The sequence below is a fragment of the Xyrauchen texanus genome, chromosome 40 (assembly GCF_025860055.1).
Source record: "Xyrauchen texanus isolate HMW12.3.18 chromosome 40, RBS_HiC_50CHRs, whole genome shotgun sequence".
NCBI classification, from domain to species: Eukaryota; Metazoa; Chordata; class Actinopteri; order Cypriniformes; family Catostomidae; genus Xyrauchen; species Xyrauchen texanus.
Window position 1 is genome coordinate 19,951,126 of NC_068315.1, and position 20,123 is coordinate 19,971,248.

A 20,123-nucleotide genomic window follows, 5' to 3' on the forward strand; every position below is an offset into this window, starting at 1 on the left:
TTTTCTGCCTATATTTACCCCACTCTGTTTCGTGTTCTTTGCTAGATTATTGTTGTGTGTTAGTTACTCACCACTCTCTCTCTGCCCTAGTCGCTCCTGTTGCGTGTTTTCTATATTGGTTGCCAGTCTTCGCTGTAGTGCCTGGATTGTTGCTGGGTTCTGAATTCCCCTCACACTTTGCCAGCTCTGCTGTTTAATTATCAATAAAAATTTCCCTTTGCCTCCACACTTGGATCTCTGGTCTCATCCATCTAACATAATCTAATTGGCTGATTTTATGCAATTCTAGAGATAATGGAAACAAAGTTGTTTTTACAAGGTGCTACAATATTGTACAATAAGTTGATACAATAAGCACTCGTGATTAGAAACTAAAAATGTTGGTCAGACAGTCTGGTTAGTCTTTTCTTGTCTTGGTGGATGTTTTTGGGCAGAATAAGTTGCAGTGTGGACCAGACCTGAGCTATGTGTGGCTTGTTTGACTCTTTTTTTTATGTGTGTGGATTCATAATAGCAAATACTGTATGATGACACCATCAACTAATTAAACACAAAATCTTTAAACTGGGATTGTATATTTCCTTTTTTTGTATTAAACATAGAGATAAAAGAAATATTACTGTCGATAGTTTTTCTTGATTTTTTTTTTTGGAACAAACTTTTCAGCAACAGCTTATGAAAAGCCTCCATAGAAAACTTCTGTCATAAAAACATCCTTGAACATCATGTTCCTCTCAGAGTGAGGTCAAATGGGAGGGGAGTTGCTGTCTGTCTGTTGTGCTGCAATTCTGGCTCTCTCAGTCTCTTCCCAGCTCTTATCCTTTAAATGTGTATCCTGGCTGCCTGATTCTGTTTTAGCATCACAATGGAGGCCTGCTGAGCTACCTCCCAAGGCTGAGCCACATCCACCGGTGTGTTCATTCACTTGGCCGACTCGCACCACATTGTAAAGCTCTTGTTAAGAGTCTGGACTGGACGGATGAGCCTCATCTTTAAGCGAGGACAATGCATGCCTGATTTACCATACGGTCGTGCAGCGGATGGCACGCCTGTTAGTTTTATGAGACAGCTCAAGTTTGTTTGGGGCTTTCAAAGGCAAGGGCCACTATTTTGATGAAGTACACTTGATAGAAATGGACAAGAACAAACTGTCTGGTGTGCGTGACAGGAGATCCTTTAAACTGTATAGGGGAGGACACATGGGGAAATTGTCACATGGGCAAAAACTCAGTAACCTAAAGGTCCAATTGCAATTGCACAAATGCAGGTTTTCTCTAATAGTGGTTTTGTATGTTGTTTCAAAAGTCTAGTTCAAAACCCTCTTAAATTAGAATAGCTCTCATGTGAACACATGAACACATTAAAACTGGCATACATTCAGGCAAGGGTCAACTATTTAATGAAAGCAGATTTAAACCAAAAAGTTGAACAAGGGTCTTAGAATAAGGGTTTTCCCCCAGATAAATGTCAGGTTGGGGCACATTGTCACACATTAATTGTTGCAATACATTAATTACAATACCCAATGGCCAAAACAATGGAGTGGTGGTGGTGAAGTGGGCTAAAGCACATAACTGGTAATCAGAAGTTTGCTGGTTCTATCCCTACAGCCACCACCATTGTGTCCTTGAGCAAGGCACTTAACTCCAGGTTGCTCCAGGGGGATTGTCCCTGTAATAAGTGCACTGTAAGTTGCTTTGGATAAAAGCATCTGCCAAAAAAAAAAGTCAATATTTTACCTTTTACATATTTGCTATTTTATTCATCATTTTGTCCTTCACTATTGTTTTACTGTTTACGTTTGCTGAAAAGCCAATAAAAAGCCTATGAAAGGCGGGGTGCCATTATGACAACCTACCTCATGTAGTGTGACAACGTGCCCTGGCATTGGGTCAGCGTGTGTTCAATGAACTGTATCTTAGTTCCTGGGTGATAAAAGTGGAAATGTTCAATAGCTTTTATAGTCAAGACGTGAAGTTATGAACTTATACATACAATGACTTTCAAGCATAAACTTACCCTGAGATAATGTATATTTCCTGGAGTGAGAAGTGTGATGACTATTCCTAGTCTCCATATCAAAGGCTGCTATGTTTTTTTTTTTTAGAGTTGGCATTGTGAGCTTTTTATATGATATGATATGACGTCGAAAAAACAAAATGTCTCAGAATAGAGATTTTGATCAGATAATGCAAGGATTGTGACTTTGTTTAAGTAATTGTACTCTGAACATTCAGTTGCATTATGAGTTGATGGGTCAGCTTTGAAGACAACACTTGATAATCCAGTTTAGAAAGCCTCTCCATTGAAAATCAGCAAAGCTATAATTTTGCTGGCAGGCCATTCATAGTGTCTGGCTATGATTGGCTGAGAGCTGTTCCTGGTAAATCACTCAACGTGCCTGGTCCTTGGGAGGGCTTCTCGGACATGTCTGAACTCGCCCTGGAGATGTCATGCCCACGTCAATCCTTCAACCTTAGACAGGATCGCCAATGAATGGTCAACGAAATTACACCACAGAACACATTTACATAACTGGAATGATTATAGAAAATCACATGGTTTATGAATAGTTCTCAGAAAGGTTCTTATTGAAGCAATAATCCAGGAAGTGTTGTTCTCCATCTGTAGATTAATTCAGCCTAAATTATACTATTGCGGATGACAGGAAAGAGAGGGTGAGATCATCAATACAGATTGTCTATACAGGTGGTCAATGCAAGTTGCCAACACATGTTGCAAAATCATCTCGTAACCACAATGAAAGTTTTTCTTATTATTTCTGTTTTACCAAATCAGGGACGGACAAAATAGGTCAAAAGAAATAAAATCTGATTGAGAGCTCTACTGTAACATCTTGCAGAAGAATCGATCTAAGAGTTGATCTAACAGCAGACAGTCATAATCTATTGTGCCAACCTTACATAGGATATACTTCATTTTAATAAAAGAGCAGTTGGCCTACCTGTATTGTAATTAATGTCAAAAGGCTCCAGTCTCAGATCTTTCATTATTGCAGCTGATGAGTTTTAATTAAGTACTTGATGATGTCATGAGATGAATGTTATTAATCTAAATGTAAATCAGGTGGATTACAGCAAACTGCTTTAGCACATACATAGACTGTAGACAGAATGCCTTCCAACTTCATCATAATGGCTTTCTTAGCTTGAAGTGTTCACTATATAGTGCTCTGTTAAGACAACACAGATGACCAAATGTAGTGTGGAGTTTTAGTACTATCTACTAAAGCAATTAGCTATGAGAGGTGGTGCGTTACAGTGATTTAACCATGGGTAAGGGGCATGGTTAGGCACAACACGAAGAAGTGTGCCTAAACCCCCCTAATATGTGGTCAAATCACTGTAAAGCATTTTATTTAATGGTGGCATCATAAAAAATTAAGCCCTCCTGGATAATGCAGTCCCCAGGATGTAGCCTTTTTTATGCTTGATCAAAAGCCTATAGATTTTTGTATACTAAATGTGTTTGGACAGATATTTTAGCAAGGTTTTTTCTCTTGTTTAAATAAAACAAAATTGAAACTGCAGTACAGCCCATTGAAGAGACTGCAAGTCTATCCCTCACAGCCTCGTTGTCATTCCCAAAGATGGCGCTAGTGTGAATAAGGTTTATTGTGTTATTTGTGTATGGTAAGCTAGCAGGCTAATCAGTTGGCGGTATGATAAGGTAGTATGTTGAATGGTTATCTTGAAAAAAATGTAAGTTAATTGGAAAACACAAAGAACAAAAAATATTTAGTTTAACGATTTATAGCCTCAGCTATCACAATTATGTGTGACATCTCATTTAAACAACATTATTTGTTGTATTTTCAAAGTTATACAGATAAGCATCATATGAGAAAACTCATGATGCAAGTCTCAGTCTCCCTCTATATCAGTGTCTCACAGCACATATGCAAAATAAATTTTGTAGGATTTCTAATACATCTAACGAACAGACCCATTAGAAGGGTTTTCAGCCAATAGATTTGCTTTGGATTCCAATGTGGATTGCATTGTCCGGGAGGACTAAATGGTTCACTTCAGCATTATAGATAAAAGACACCAATATACTCAATATACAGTTACAATTATTACAATAGACATTCTTAAGAACCAAACAACTTTCTTTTTCATCTAAGTGCATATGGCTGTCACTCAATGTGAACTCCTGAGAGCATAGCCACTCCGATATCTTTGGTAATATCATACTCCAGCCAATTCTTTCATAATGATGATCCAGCACAGAATAACCTGAGACACAAGCCGCACCTCAGGTCGAGGCAAGCCCACACATGCTCTGTTTACTGATTAGACATGCTAGTCGTGAAGGAGAACAATGCACCATTCCTCAGCATAATGGATCGACCATAATGGGTCGACAGCATTGGGGAGGTCCAGCATGTAATACATTCTCTGTTTTTCCGGTTATAAAAATGGACACGGATTATATCCTAAGAGTGATCCATCATTAGAGTTGCCACTTTTGAGTGGATGGGGGGGGAGCGCTGACATGTGGTTGTAACAGTATTCAATTTCATCCTTGTTTAAGTTCCTTAGCTCCTTGGGATGGTCTAATATTTCCTTCTTTGACTCTGGCTGCATTGCTTGTCAAATATTTAATGCTGTACATTTTCTAAAGGTACAGCAATTGACTGAAACTGTGTATGGATAATTGGATGTTATAAAACAAATATCAGTCTGGTGCTATGATTACTGATGACCAGCTGTGCATCTTTTTTTTTTTTTTTTTGTAGAATGGGCATTGTGTGGGCTTAGAGGAGCTCATTAAACCTGTCCCTAACTAGCAGAGATGTTATTTACAAACAGAGGGCTGTGGAGCCCAGTATGAAGGACTGAGGTTCAGTGATGCTGGGGGAGACAGAGCGCTGGCAGCCTGAGGCCTGGATCTGACAGCTGAGTAGGCAAATGAAAGATCCAATAAGGGAGATGGAAAGCATGACGGTTAACTCCTAAAACACTGGAGAAAAGAAGTCGCTGCCACACAGAAGAATAGAGCATGAATGCTAAGTGAGTTCTTGAAATGAACAGGCTGTCATCAGAGGAACAGTCTAAACAAATATGAGGGGTTTTCTTGGTAAGGTCTTACAAAAATACAATGCTTTTGAAAGAGCTACAAAGGACAGCCATAAGCTTCCCTGGAATAATCCCTAGAATGGGATTGCACCATTAAACATTTGTCCTATCCATTAAACAAGAAAAATAAAATACTAAAATTAATTTAGTGAAGTTTTTGTTAAAAACAATTATCATGCAGTTTTGTTGGATTACTCTGAAGACAAGATAAAAACAAAAACTCAAATAATACAGTAACATTTTAACAGAACAATTAAACAAAGTGCATTTATAAAATTATAAGCTTCTAATTTCTGCCTTCAAACCCTCCAAAAATTGGCTCTACTGAGTTCCATTGTATGTGCTTCACTATAACCTCAATGTGACGAGGAGGAGGGCGGGGACGGGCAGTGAGGACACACGCCTGGCCTTGAATCGGGCTAATCAGCCGGGAGGGCGATAAAGACGAGCTGGAGGCCACAAATGGCTGCTGTGTGTGCACGTAAGTTGATTTGAAATCATTTATGTTATCAGCCGGTTCCCGCCTCCTCCTTCCTGGGTGTCGGTACCAATGAAACGTGTAAGGTGGGCAAGGAGGAGGCGGGAACTGCCAGGAAACGGCTGAGCAGTCAAAGTAAGTTTTAATAACATAAATCAACTTAAATCAACTTAAACACATAGAGAGAGAGTGTGGCTGCATGTGGAGAACTTATCTAAGTGCTTTCATATTGAGGTCAAGGCACTATATTAATTGTTGCTATTTTATTTAATTTTTTTCAGATAACCCTTTAAATCCATCTACATGATTCCACTCACCCCCTCGAAGTGACAGAGGGCTTGGGACAGGTGGCAGATAGGCCACATTTCTTTCTCCACTGAGCCTTGACTGCAGTGTCTGAAGCAGGTGCATGGTAGCCATCCAGCACCCCTCCTCCTCCAACTCGTTCACCTGTAAGCCCCTGACCTGCAGCAGTGGCTCTGGGGGTCTGCTGCGGCCTGTGTGCTCATCTGAGGGACAATGAGGATAGACAGCCTGCCACTCACCACCTGCTGCGCAGCTGCAGGTTCCTGTTTCAGAATCGGCTTTCAACTTCAACCCCCATCCCTCAGCCTGCAGTATGACTCCTCTGCCTTCTCAAATGGACTGCTGTTTATCATCCCCATCACAGCAGAGCTGGAACATGACTTACAACTGGATAGATATATATAGTGAGCACTGGTCTGAAATTAGGTCGATTTTTTCCCATTCTTTGTTATGGGGTTTTTACTTATTTTTTAGTAGATACATTTATTAAGTGTAGCACTGAATGGACAGAGAAGGGGAATGGAATTGTAACACACAAACAGGACTCAAACCTGCATCACCCACATGAGCACCACAGCTCACCAAACACTGCACCATGGCTCCAACAAAAAGGTCAAACTTACAGTTCATTGGTCTTAAGTTAGACACTGAACAGCCTGGCATTCTACAGTCTGCCCAGTCTATAGCACTGTAAGGATGTCACAACTCACTGAGCTGTTGACCAGAAGTCTGGTTAATCTGTCAACAGCTGGAAGGCAAAGAAATGTCCCCTTACTGAACAGAGGGGTCAACTGTTAAATCTCAAATACCTGTATGTTTTAAATCAGCCAAGCAAACAGTATCTTCTTGAGGTCTAATAAAGTGATGTCCAATAGTCTGAGACAACTTTGAAACGTGGACTTCAAAATGCAATTCAAACCTAGAAATAGGAAATTTTAGGATTTTGAAAATGCTAAAACAAATAAACATTATGACTTTAAATGCATATGAAATATTACAAATTCTGCATTCTTTCTACATGTAAGTAGGTCAGTAGTCAAATGTACATCAAAAGCACATTTGTGACAATGATGTTAACTCTATTGTTTTAAAGGTCAGGTTTCCTTGCCTCCAATGAAGCACACAAGATGATCTTTGGAACATTCTCGAATCATGCTGAGTAACATTAATCATCAGGTTTTGCCAGCTGGTAACGCTTTACAATAAGGTTGTATTTGTTAACTATAGTTAATGCATTACATATCATGAACCAATAATGATCTATATATCTTTTACAGAATAAAATAATCTTGGTTAATGTTAAAGTTGTTCATTGATATTTCATGTTACTTCATTATGCATTAACTAATGTTAACATACACAACTTTGAATTTTAAAAAATGTATTAGTATGTTACAATTACAGTTTTGATTTTTTATTTTTTTTTGATTGATTTTAACCTAGATTAATAAATGCTATCAAGAATTGTTCATGGTTAAATTTAACTAATGTAATTAACTAATACTAACAAATACAAACTCAGTGTAATGTTAATTGTTAACTATTAGCTCGAGTGCATGCAAAATGACTACATTTGGAAGAAAATACATAGGTTTCTGATTCATAAGAAATTATGAAATACTAAAAAAAAAAAATTTTTTCAACTTTTCACACATTGTTTTGCTGATAATTTGAAATAAAAATAATTATATTAGAAAAAATGCAAAACAGAAGCATTTTTACAAATGGTCTCAGATTTTGAACCCTACTGTATTTTTCAATACAAACACCCAGACCAGACAGACTATAGACATTTATATTCGAGTTTAGCACCATGAGTAATATGAGTGGATTAAAGAAAGCACTATTGAAAAAACAGAGTGGGATGTAATAAAACAGAAATTCAGAGAGATTAGAGAGAGAGAGCGAGAGAGAGAGAGACATCACTGCATCTCAAATATTCCCCTTCATTGGCAGAGAGCAGCCCACTAATCAGCAAATAACTGTTATGCACAATTTAAGTCAGATTAGAGGATCTCCATGCATGCTGATTTGATTCTGATCAATGATTTGTGATATGGCCCTCTTACCCTAAAATTACCATCACTATAGGCCAGTGGACGGAGAGGATGTGGGATGTAAGGAGAGGGATGCCTAATTTCCTCTCAAGTGCCTGTGTGGGGTTTGATGTATAGAACTGCTAAAACGATCTGATTGCACTTGTTCCTTCAGCTGCTCCTTTGTCCTTATCAGACTTGGGGAAAGGAGCAGACCGAGATAAGGCAGGTCAGAAAGACAGCGGAGTTAAAAAAAACACATGAAACGCCGGGACTTGATCCTGTTGACAGATCTGAGACCCGATGCCACAGTGTCACAGTTTAGAGATCCATGAACAACAGCAGAAGAGCACTTGAGTGACTACTGCAGACTAGAGCCCAGCACACATTAATTAGCTAGCTTTTATTTACCATCTCGGTTAAACTAACACAAGGTTTGCAGTGTTGTGTTTGCTACATTAGAGAAAACGGGGGATGGGAGACTTGTGATTAGCATAGCTCACAATAGACAAGCTTTTTTTCTCTTGTTTTTATACAGGAGGTGGAGGAGAGACGCTGGACCGTGAAGATGGAGCTCCTTTAATTCACTGATGCATTTTCCAGACTCCTGCAGATCCTTCAGGCTGATGGCCGGCAGTGTGGGACGAGTTTACTGCGAAGCTCCCCAAACACTTCCGGCACAAAGAGCAGCTCTGAGATCAGGACCAATCATGTGTGCCTCTCCTCTGTCTGTCAAAGAGAGCTGAGATGATTATTCTAACACATGCTGCTGTCTGAAGTACAGACATGTGAGCCACGCTTCTTGCGGAACAGAAACAGCAATCGATAGGGAATGTTTTCCGAAGAAGAGTGCCCTGTAGGTGGATCTCTACAATATATGTGCCCCTTGCCAAATTCACATACACCACATTTGTGTGCCACACAAAAATATAGCTGTCTATGTAGTGTTCCATAACAGTCAGTTATGAGGTTCTTTCTTGGTTAGGATGCTGCCTAAGAACAGACAGTGAGGCAGCTCACAAGGTTTTGGAACAGCGTTGGTATGTACAGTTCATTTTGTTAAAATATTAGTTACATCAGAATATGCCTACTTCCCTACTATATGGTATGTCAAAAGTAGTATGTTAATTAAGTTTTATGTCCTAAACCTCAGTATTCACAAAACAGTATGTGAGAAATTCAAAGATGGCAAAATCAGGCAAGATACGGAAAGATACAAATATTAGTTCAACCAAAAAGTTAATTTCTCTCAACATTTACTCACCCTCATGCCATCTATGATGTGTATGACTTTCTTTCTTCTGCTGAACACAAATTAAGATTTTTATAGAAATATCTCATCTCTGTTCGTCCTCACAATGCAAGTGAATAGGTACAAATATTTTGAAGCTTCAAAATCACATAAAGGCAGCATAAAAGTCAACCATATGACTCCAGTGTTTAAATCTATGTCTTCAGAACCAATATGAAAAATATGGGTGAGAAAAATATCAATATTTAAGTGCTTTTTTACCATCAATATCCACTTTCACTTCCTTCTTCTTATGTTTTTGGCGTTTCATATTCTTCATGCATATTGACACCAACTAGTCGGGGTGGAGTTTTATAGTAAAAAAAGACTTAAATATTGGTCTGTTTCTTACCCACACCTATCATATTGCTTCTGAAGACATGGACTAAAACACTGGAGTAGTATGGATTACTTTTTGCTGCCTGTATATGATTTTCTGAGCTAAAAATGTATTCACTTGCATTGCATGGACCTACAGAGCAAAAAAATATTTGTTTGTGTTCAGCAGAAGAAAGAAAGTCATACACATCTGGGATGTCATGAGGGAATGATGAGAGAACGTTCATTTTTGGGTTAACTAACCCTTTAAATGCGCATCCACTGGACACTGCGGAGATGTCACATTCAAAACACTGAATAAAAAAATGGCAATAAAGTTGTTCCTTGTGGATAAAATGTTCTTGTTTAACAAAACCTAAGTAATTAGCTTTTGTGGTTGTTGTTACTACATCAAATATTTATGTCACGGGACATTGCCCACGTTCCTGGATATAGTATGCCCATGGATTTATTCACTCTACTCACCTGCATACCTTAAGAAGGTACTTTATTAATGGCTGAAAAGTATGTTTTTCATCAAATGTAGTAATACTTACAGTATGCAAATTCAGACACAGCAAGTAATATTTGATTTGATAAGATACTATAATGTAAAGGGTAGTGAAGGACTCTAAGCACCTTCTGATGTCACTGAGCTATAATCTATAATCGCCTATAATCACACATTATAGGATTGCCAACTAAAAGAAGGTAATTTAGAAGACAGCATAATTATGCTGCCTAGTGCATCCGTTTTGGAACCGCCTTCATGTCTAGAATGCAAATATGATGCCTTAATATACTGCCTATACAGCTCAATAGGTTTTGGGAACAGAGCCATTATTTTAACCTTCAGAAGTGGAAGAAAGACAAAAAAGACATGGTGCAGACATGGTGATTTCTTCACATTGAATTTTCTGTTACATGTGAGCAGGTAGCTAAAACACTACCGAGAATTAAATACCACTGTAGTAGCACTACACACATTACAGGTTTGGCTTAAAAGTGCTCCAATTTAATTGGATATGGCAGTAGTTGGTACCGACTGAAAAGGCACTGTTGGCATAACCATTATCCTTCCCTCCAGGGGAGTGCTCTTCTTTGAGTCTGACAAATAAAAACCATAAAACCTTCTTAATGAAGTACATTTTTTAAATGTTTCAGACACTGGTGAAGATTGTGTTTTAAAAAATATCTGTCCATGCCTTTAGAAAGCTGGAGATCTCCATTGTTCTCCATTGCAGCCCATCTTCTGCAAGGGCTCAGTGGAGGTGAGCGTTCAGATCGTATTTCTCACAGAACTTGTCCGTAAGTGGGATGCAGGTGAGGAGCTCGCACCACTCACACTTGACGGGGTAAACATAGAAGAGCACAACAAAGCTGGAGAAGATGCCCAGGAAAAGAGTGAGTGCCAACAGGATCTGCAAACGCTTGCGGTACATGTCCATGCGCCCAAAGCTGATGTAGGGCAGAAAGGCAAAGGAAAGGAAGAAGCCTGAGACGAAGCCACAGATGTGAGCGAAATTATCGATCCAGGGCAGCAGGCCAAATGCGAAGAGGAAGAGCACTACGCAAGAGAGCTTGATGAAGGCCCTCCACGGCCGTGCCAGGATCTGCCAGCTCTGAAAAAGCTCCACAAACAGACAGGCCAGGATGCCAAACTGAGAACCAGCTGGACCCACCTGCCATTAGAAGAATACAGGAATTATTTATTTATTTTTGTGCATGTTTTAGTTTATGGCTTGACCTAACTGATCCATCTAGACCCAGGATTTTCAACCAGGGAGCTGCACAATATATAGCATATATATATTTAACATACAGTATATGTACTGTATACAGCATATGTATACAGACTATCTGTATAGGGATTTAACATATCTGTGTAACATTTTTATTAAAATTTCTGTACATGTATATAGCCTATCATGTATATAGAATATCTATATACTGTTTGTGTTTAAAGGGATAGTTCACCCAAAAATGCAAATTCTTTCATCATTTACTCACCCTCATGATATCCCAGATCCTTTATTTTTTCTGTAGAACACAAATGAAGATTTTTTGAAGAATATCTCAGCTCTGTAGGTCAATTCAATGCAATTGAATGGTGGCCAGACATTTGAAGCTCCAAAAAGCAGATTAAGGCAACATTAAAGTAATCCATTCAATTCCAGTAGTTAATCAGTGTCTTCTGAAGCGATCCAATCGATTTTGTGTGAGAAAAGACCAAAATATAATGAATTTTTCAATGTACAACTTGCCTTTACAATCTCTTGGCACTATCATGATTTCAAGCTCGATTACACTTCCTAGTGCTTGACGACGACACATAGCTCTAGATAATGCTGTAGGAATCATGATCATCAAGGAGACTGCTGTCAAGATTTATAGTGAAAAAGGAGTTAAATTTTGCTTCAGATGACATATACAGTAGTAACATATCTGTTTATGTATATCACAGCTGTCATTACCCTGTCCTATGTCTTTATAATATTATGTCTTGTTTTTGTGCTTCTGTCACAGAAGCTTTCCTTTGCGTGTGTGAGAGCATACTTGGCATTACAGCTCTTTCTGATTCAGTATTATGGACTAGTTTTATTTCACTGCTATAGGGCTATTTTTTTTTTTAAATACCTGTTTGGAGATTCATCAGAATTCTTCAATTGTGTTTGGAACTACATGAGGGTATGTAAATGATGAGATTTTTTTTTTTTTGCAAACTGTTCTTTTCATGACTTTAATAAAAGTTTATATAAAAGTGTTAATGTGAAAACCTTGCTTTTTAGTGGGGGTCTAATTTGATGGCTGAGAGTCTGGGTGTGGGTATCCCTGAGTCTGTAAATGTTGAAGACCCCTGATCTAGACTAATGGAGCTGTATTCCTCCTGTACCTCTGCTCTGTATGGTAAGAAGATGGCACTGGCAAGGTTGCCTGTAATCCCACTGAGGATATAGATGATAGAGATTCTCAGCCAGCCTGCTAGCTTCTCCAAATCCCTCAGAATGGTCATCTGAAAGCACACAGACACCAGGCAGTGCAGAATCCTACAGACAGAGAGAGAGAGAGAGAGAGAGAGAGAGAGAGAGAGAGAGAGAGAGAGAGAGATGAAACATAATTTAATTTATTGCGAAACTATAATTCACAAAGGGCCTCCTGCAACGCATCACACCTCCTACTCACCCAGCGTGCAGTAAGAGAGACAGCCACAGCCGATAGAACTGGTCTGGGATCTCTGGGTTTAGGAAAGGCAGGAGGCCACACACATCATCCATGCAATGCACCTGAAAGCAGTTAGATCTTATTATGATAATGAGCTGTATCATAACTGTACAAATTCCAATTGAAAAAAGGTCTGTATTCTCTATCTAGATTGAGCTATCAGGAGGAAAGTTGTAGCTCTTTACCCCCCCTGCTGGCAATTTATAACATTTCACATTTCACTTCAGTTTAACAAATTGTAAAGAACAATGGCATAATAATAAACATTTTCGAAAAACTTTACAATACAGTTGTATACATTATACATATTTGCAATATGTTAACATTTGTTAACATATTGTTGTAAATGTTAACATCTGTAAATGCATTATGTCGCAACAGGAACCAGCAATGCTCAACAGATTGCATATTTATTAAACTCTATTATGAATATAGTATTAAAATACATTCCATATCTTGTTTCTTGATTAGAAAGGCAGTTTTTCTAATCAAACTCTTCTGTGTTTTAGTACAAATTCATCTGTCACTTGGTAGAATCTATTCAAATGATTGGAAGGGTTGTGTGGCATGCCCTCATCATTGAAAACCATGAGCAAACGCAAGATACATATACAAAATACAACCCAGACTACATTAAAAACTGGTTCACTTGCAGTGAGGATGTTTTTTTTTTTTGCTGTGAATTATTGGCTGACAAGAGCATTAAAGCATTGAAATTCAATGTTGTACAATTAACCATTTTTGGTACTGTACTCAATCACCACTTGATTTCCAATGTAAAAGTCAAGTCAAGTCAATTTTATTTGTATAGCGCCTTTCACAACACACATAGTTTCAAAGCAGCTTTACAGAATATCAGCATTAACAGATGATACACCTGTAATGTCTATAAAGTCTATTGATCATCATTGTGTAATTTAGATAAAATACTATTTTTAATAGTGTTTAAAAATAATTAAATGATAATTGTATTAATAACCCCAGTGAGCAAGCTGTAAGCAACTGATGTTGTAAAATGTTGTGTCCAGAAGCAAAGTTAGTTAAATTAATAGTTCACCCAAAATTGAAAATTCTCTCATCATTTACTCACCCTCATGCCATCCCAGATGTGTATGACTTTCTTTCTTTTGCTGAACATAAACAAAGATTTTTAGAAGACTATTTCATGTAGGTCCATGCAATGCAAGTGAATGGTTGCCAGAACTCTGAAGGCCCAAAAAGCACATAAAGACAACATAAAAGTAATCCAATCCAAATCTCCACCTTGACCAGTTATGTACAAAGAATGCAAATTGCAAAAAAAAAAAGAAAAATGATGATTTATAGTTAAAAGGACTTAAATATTGATCTGTTTCTCACCCACACCTATCATATTGCCTCTGAAGACATGAATTTAACCACTGGAGTCATATGGATTACTTGTATGCTCCCTTTATGTGATTTTTACAGAGTTCAGGCTACCATTCACTTGCATTGTATGGACCAACGGATCTGAGATATTCTTCTAAAAATCTTTGTTTGTGTTTTGCAGAAGACAAAAAGTCATACACATCTGGGATGGCATGACAATGAATAAATGATGAGAGACTTTTCATATCTCCCCCTTTAAGGACCAATGCTCTGCATAACAAATCAACAGAATGTGTGTACATAGGTCAACTGGGTGAAAAAGCTCACTGACCTGTGAGCAGAGTGTGGCCTCCTCATGGAAGTACCCCTTCATGAAGTTACAGTACTCTCTTGATGTAATCTCACACCTGTACAAAGACAAGGATACTGTGATGTCATCATTTAACTGGCATTCAGCGAGTGCGTCACAAGTATCAGGATGTGATTCAGTTAGTACTTCATGATGAAATGTGTGCCTGTGTTCTCCTCACCTTCCTTTGGTCCCTATGCAGCAGGGTCTGCCGGTAATGACACAATCAATGTGTGGCAAGTTAGTGTGGTTCCCTGTGCTGTACCTGGTGCATATCTGATAGGGAGAAACAGCTCATAAAAGTACGGAACAATGGAATATTATTAAATGTTGTTGTGGTAAAATCATATTGACCATATTTGACACTATTATGGCACTTTTCATGAATATGGTACAAAACAGGACTTATTTAGTAGATAGATAGATAGATAAGTCATATTGATCATCTCTTGAGAGACTGTCACTGTATCAAACTCACTGGCCACTCAGTGATGTCATCAGGCCACTCGTGAGGTGTAACAGATGCGGGCTCCAGACAAATCCTAAAATCATAAATATGTGAAATAAGATAATTCAGTCTTCAAACCATGTGGATGTGTAAACCAGTAAAGATGATTAGAGTTATACCTGGGGTCTTGATGGCATACAGAACCATAGTGACGCACTTCCTCATCTCGATAGGGAGCACTTGGGTGCTGAGGCCACTTTACCCATAATGCCAGTGTACTCTAAGTACATGCAAATTACAACCACTAGTCATCTGAATGAAAGTAGGTCAAGCAAACACATTACTTTAAATATTTGTTATGGATACAGTGAAATAAAATGCAAAGACCAACCGAGCACTCCTCCTGCGAGGTCTGCAGGCAGCCTGATTTGTCGTTACGGACACAGCACGCTGAGTGACGCTCACTCTCCCTCTTCTCCTGTATAAGCTCATGCACCTCCTGATCCTGACGCATGCAGGGGGAGAACTTAGCCCCAAGGTGAATCAACGCCTCCTGGGCATTCACAAGAACTGCACATTAGCAATGAACACAGTTGAGATGGTCAGGTGGTCAGGTTTTGGCTGATTAGCATGCTATTTGGGAGGGGGCTCAATAGCATGAATTTTCATGATCTAAAATTGAATATTTGTACTTTTAAAAATGTATTTGTCACACCACTGGACAATATATGTGAACTGCAAAAAGGTTATTAAAAATAATAAACTGTGACCTAAAACATGATGATGCAAAAAAGTTAATGTTAGGTTAATGTTATTTGTCAATTATCCATATGCTCTGACATTAGGTACAACAGGGCTAAAGGCCTCCTGGGTTAAAGGGCACATTTGTCTCCCAAAACACTCAACAGCAACAATTCTACCAGTTGTACATTCCTTATCACCTGTGTGTGTCACTAAACACTGCAAAACTTTCCTAATCCATGAGAACTTTGCATTTAATTTCTTTAGTTTGATTTTAAGGTAATTTGATCTAATATTTAAAAAAAATATATATATATATATATTGCAAATCTATGTAGCTACTGAGAATCCCTAAAATTGTATTGAGACAAAATACTTATTTGTCATTTTCAGTTTTGTTTAAGATGATTAAATCAAACATTTTTCAATAACTTTCCAATAAGTGAAAGGATAGTATTTGGGATAAAAAGCCCCCCCCCCCTGTTTCAGGGGCTAGAAGGCCCCTATTAAACACATTGTTTATCTTTAGTGGGGAGAATGTTCAAAGTGTACTCACATTGACTGATCAAATCATAATAGAGATTAGTTTGTTTATAGAACACTTGAGATACATTATTATGAATAGCAAAATGTGATTAAAATTCTGATGTGGTTAGTTTGAATAATCGTTATCTTAATTAGTTTTCCCTATAAATATTGTCCCTATACTTTCTCAACATCACTATAAACCTTCCTGGGGGCCTTTATACCCCAAATGTGAGGGTTCCTCACAACCTTATTGAATTTGAAGAATTTGAATTAAAACAAACTTCCGTACATATTTCTTCTCACACAAATGATGTTGTTCCATCAATATTTAATAAAAAAAAATTTATTTCTTCAATCTTGATATACAATACTTTGTGACCAAAAGAAAAGCACAGTGTCCTTAAGTCCCGTTGTACTCTTAATATTGTAAATATAGTTACCGAGCTTGGTCCAACCCAGAAGTTTTCTTGCTGCACAAATTTGACGTTTTCACAAACTCCTTTATTCCGTAAGACCTGTGATAGATGCCAAAATCTGTTACACACACACACACACACACATTGTAAACACAAGAGAAGTGTAACAAAACTGAATACAATACCGGAGGTACCGAAGGTACCAGACGTTACTGCCCCAATTTAGTTTTACTTACAGAATCTACTGTCTCATGTTGTGAGAAGCCTATAGGTGCAATGCCATAGATGGAAACTGCCAGGATGGTAATCAGCAAATGGACAAAAGTGATCCAGTAAGTGAAGAAAGGCCTGGGGATGAAAGAACATCATTTCATCAATCTGTTAATACACCTATCATTCGGTTTCTGAAACATGTACAGCAATTCTTGTAAAAGCTGAGTGTTTCAAGTCACAACAGACAATTATTCAGAAACAAATCTCAATATACTGTATATATGCACCCTTTTACACCTGGTATTAACATGCGTTTTGTTTCCGGATTGTATCAGGATAAAATTCTTTAGCTGGATTATATTTACACATAGCATTCCAATGCATCTCCAGATTGATTGGATAGAGATCGGGTCACTGTTACTCAAGCAAAAAGGAAAACATCACTTACACATAACATAACATTTTCCAGCATTTATGGAATTTTAAAAAAACATTGACGGACAACCAAAATGCTTGCCACCATTTGGCAGATAAAAAATAAGGTACTTTATCTATTGCATTTCCTACTTCATCTATTACTCATGTGCAGTAGTTGTATCCGGATAATGAAAAAGCATTAGCATCCTGATTGAATGTAATCAGCCCTCTACATTACGAGTAAAGTTGAGCCGTGATATGCCATAAATACATTTACATTGCAGTTTACAACGTCAATCTTTTTCAAGGACTGTTTTCACAACTTTCTCTGTTTTACAGCATGGCTACAACAGTAACGCACCTGTTGGACGTCTGTTATAAGGTAAAACTGTTGCAAAACTGGAGCACTTGTAGATTTGAATTTGAGAACAAGTACAATAGATTTCTTTTTTTTTTCACAAGTAATAAAAGTCCAAATCAAAAATAAAATTCAATAAAATATATAAATGTTCTGCATTTATATAGCGTCTTTTTTAACCTTAGTGGTTCTACAAAGTGCTTTACAATGTGTCTCATTCACCCATTTACACACACTCACACACCAATGACGGCAGAGCTGCCATGCTGTATCTATGCAAGGATTTGGTAAAAAATCACATTGAGAACGAGAACCACTAATCGCAACCACGAGGCGGTTACAACATGTGACTCTACCTTCCCTAGCAACCGGGCCAATTTGGTTGCTTAGGAGACCTGGCTGGAGTCACTCAGCACACCCTGGATTCGAACTTGTGACTCCAGGTGTAGTAGTCAGCGTCAATACTCATTGAGCTACCAAGACCCCTTACACCTGACTTTTAATTTGATCAAGAGCCATCCAATTGTGATCCAATCAATAAATGTGCATGCTAATGCCAGGTGTACAGATGACCTATCTAGATTCTAAAACAAATACAGTGTATGCCTGAACATCAAAAATCAAGATCAGTAAAAGCACCCATAATATTGTCCTGCTTTCTACCTGTGGTCATTCATGTCTTCTATCTGTCTCTTGACGAAGCTGTCGATGCGTTTACGGTAAGTGCGGTTGGTCAGTCTGCCCACCATGCCAAGCCCATAAGGACGCTTCTCTTTGGCAAAGAGTTTCTTAACAGGCACGGCAATGCGTTTTCCACGCCGTTGCCCGCTCATACTTACCACTTCCTGCCGTAAGCGCACTTTAGGCTGAACCAGAGCACCATCCTTTACCTTACGCCAGCCCCGCTCAAGAGGCCTGAGACAGACAGGCAGATAAAATAACATTTTAGAGGAAGTTCTCAGTGACTCTTTATTTGTTTGTGGGAAAGTGCATATGTGACTCACAGCATAAGATGGCTCCTCTCCAGTTCTGTCTTGTCTAGGGCACTGCCCGTCAGGTCCTTCTCATCTGATGCTTTACTGGCATCAGTTTCTTTAACGGCGTCTTCAGAAAGCGATTCAAACACCTCATCTGCATATGTGGACAACTCTTCATGCATAAACCCATCCTACAAGAACAAAATGGCTTTATCAGACACAGTGATCTACAACAAAAATAACTGATGTCTAATTTCTTGAAATAAAATGAATTATTACTAGTGGTCCACTGAAAGGGCTTTTCAAATTTCCAATGCCGATACCCATATTTAGAGAGCAGGGTGACGGATGGCTGATACAATACTGATATCTACATGAAACTATTTAATCATAGAAAATGAAGCATGGATTAAGACAAAATATGCATTATCCAATGACAAACTGATGGTAAGTTTTGGATCTGTTACGTGATTACAGTTTTGTTAATCAGCCAAGTTGGCATCATTACTTGGAAATCCAGATAATCTCAAAAAGGCCAAATATCAACCGATTAATCGGCCTGGCTGATATATCGGTCTATCACTACTTATTGCACAATTCCTCATTGGATCATTCAAATGATTTTGTACAAACAGCCGGATGTCTTTACATATGCCAACCCATATATAGCAGCACTGAGATGGACTGAAATGATAGTGAATGGATTTTGCAGTCAATTTCACCTTGGCAAAGAAGGAGGTGTCCAGTTCATCTGGGAAATCAACAGTGTCCTCTTCCAGGAAACTGGCTGTGGCAAAACTTTGCCGGTGCACACGTCGAATAGGACGTTCCTGAATAGAGCGCCCCTAAAACCACCACAACGATCATTACCATTATTATAATCATCATCAACCTCATGAACAACATCATATTTACTGCTACCTACAATGTTCATAAAATAAACACTAAATGTACAAAAACATCAGCAATGTTAGTTTTCTACACACTTGTGGATGTTACATCACTAACAATGGGGGAGATAGATCAAATGTCCTTCCAGTGCAGCTGTGCCATTTCCATAGCAAAGCAGGAGATTACCTCAACCTGTTCCAGAATATTCTAGCTGACTAACAGCTGAACATTCCATAGGAATTATCATAGCCATCTGTTAGCGTTGTTCCAGGCCTGCAGCCTGGTCATCTGGGCTGAGGCACTAAATGGAACTAGGCCAAATACTGCACCAACTCAAGCCAGAGATAAACTTTCACATAACAGATTATAGAACAGAGGGAAATATGTATTTATTTATTTATTACATTTTTGTTACAATGACGCCAAAGTGATCTACGATAATCACCATGGCGTGGTTTACTGGATGCACACTGCCTTGTAACTATCACTTTGACATAAGGGGCACTCTGGCTCAAGGAGATTTCTGAATTTAAAGGAATAGTTATTGACACAAATTTAAAGGTGAATTTGACCTAGCAATTACCAGAAATGAGTGCTGCTGGTCTTGGTAAAGTCTCCAAGACAGTTTTAATATGACCTTCATATAATAAAAAAAAAAGTTGAAATCTGAGATTTAGGAGAT

The 20,123-nt window shown here is 38.3% G+C and overlaps 1 protein-coding gene across 6 annotated transcripts in view; it reads right to left on the reverse strand.

Moving 5' to 3' along the window:
- Positions 1 to 10,053: 10,053 nt before the first annotated feature.
- Positions 10,054 to 20,123, reverse strand: part of LOC127633922 (inactive rhomboid protein 1-like) — a 46,634-nt gene continuing 36,564 nt past the window's right edge. For all 6 annotated transcript variants that reach the window (XM_052113296.1, XM_052113297.1, XM_052113295.1 and 3 more), the window contains 13 exons: positions 19,273 to 19,395; positions 18,578 to 18,741; positions 18,237 to 18,488; positions 16,822 to 16,933; positions 16,610 to 16,684; positions 15,292 to 15,453; positions 15,080 to 15,180; positions 14,931 to 14,994; positions 14,634 to 14,728; positions 14,435 to 14,510; positions 12,715 to 12,815; positions 12,425 to 12,578; positions 10,054 to 11,213 (listed from right to left, as the gene is read on the reverse strand). In XM_052113296.1, the coding sequence (XP_051969256.1) occupies positions 10,794 to 11,213; positions 12,425 to 12,578; positions 12,715 to 12,815; positions 14,435 to 14,510; positions 14,634 to 14,728; positions 14,931 to 14,994; positions 15,080 to 15,180; positions 15,292 to 15,453; positions 16,610 to 16,684; positions 16,822 to 16,933; positions 18,237 to 18,488; positions 18,578 to 18,741; positions 19,273 to 19,395 (1,899 nt within the window). In that variant the 3' untranslated portion in view covers positions 10,054 to 10,793. The remainder of the gene's footprint in view (positions 11,214 to 12,424; positions 12,579 to 12,714; positions 12,816 to 14,434; positions 14,511 to 14,633; positions 14,729 to 14,930; positions 14,995 to 15,079; positions 15,181 to 15,291; positions 15,454 to 16,609; positions 16,685 to 16,821; positions 16,934 to 18,236; positions 18,489 to 18,577; positions 18,742 to 19,272; positions 19,396 to 20,123) is intronic.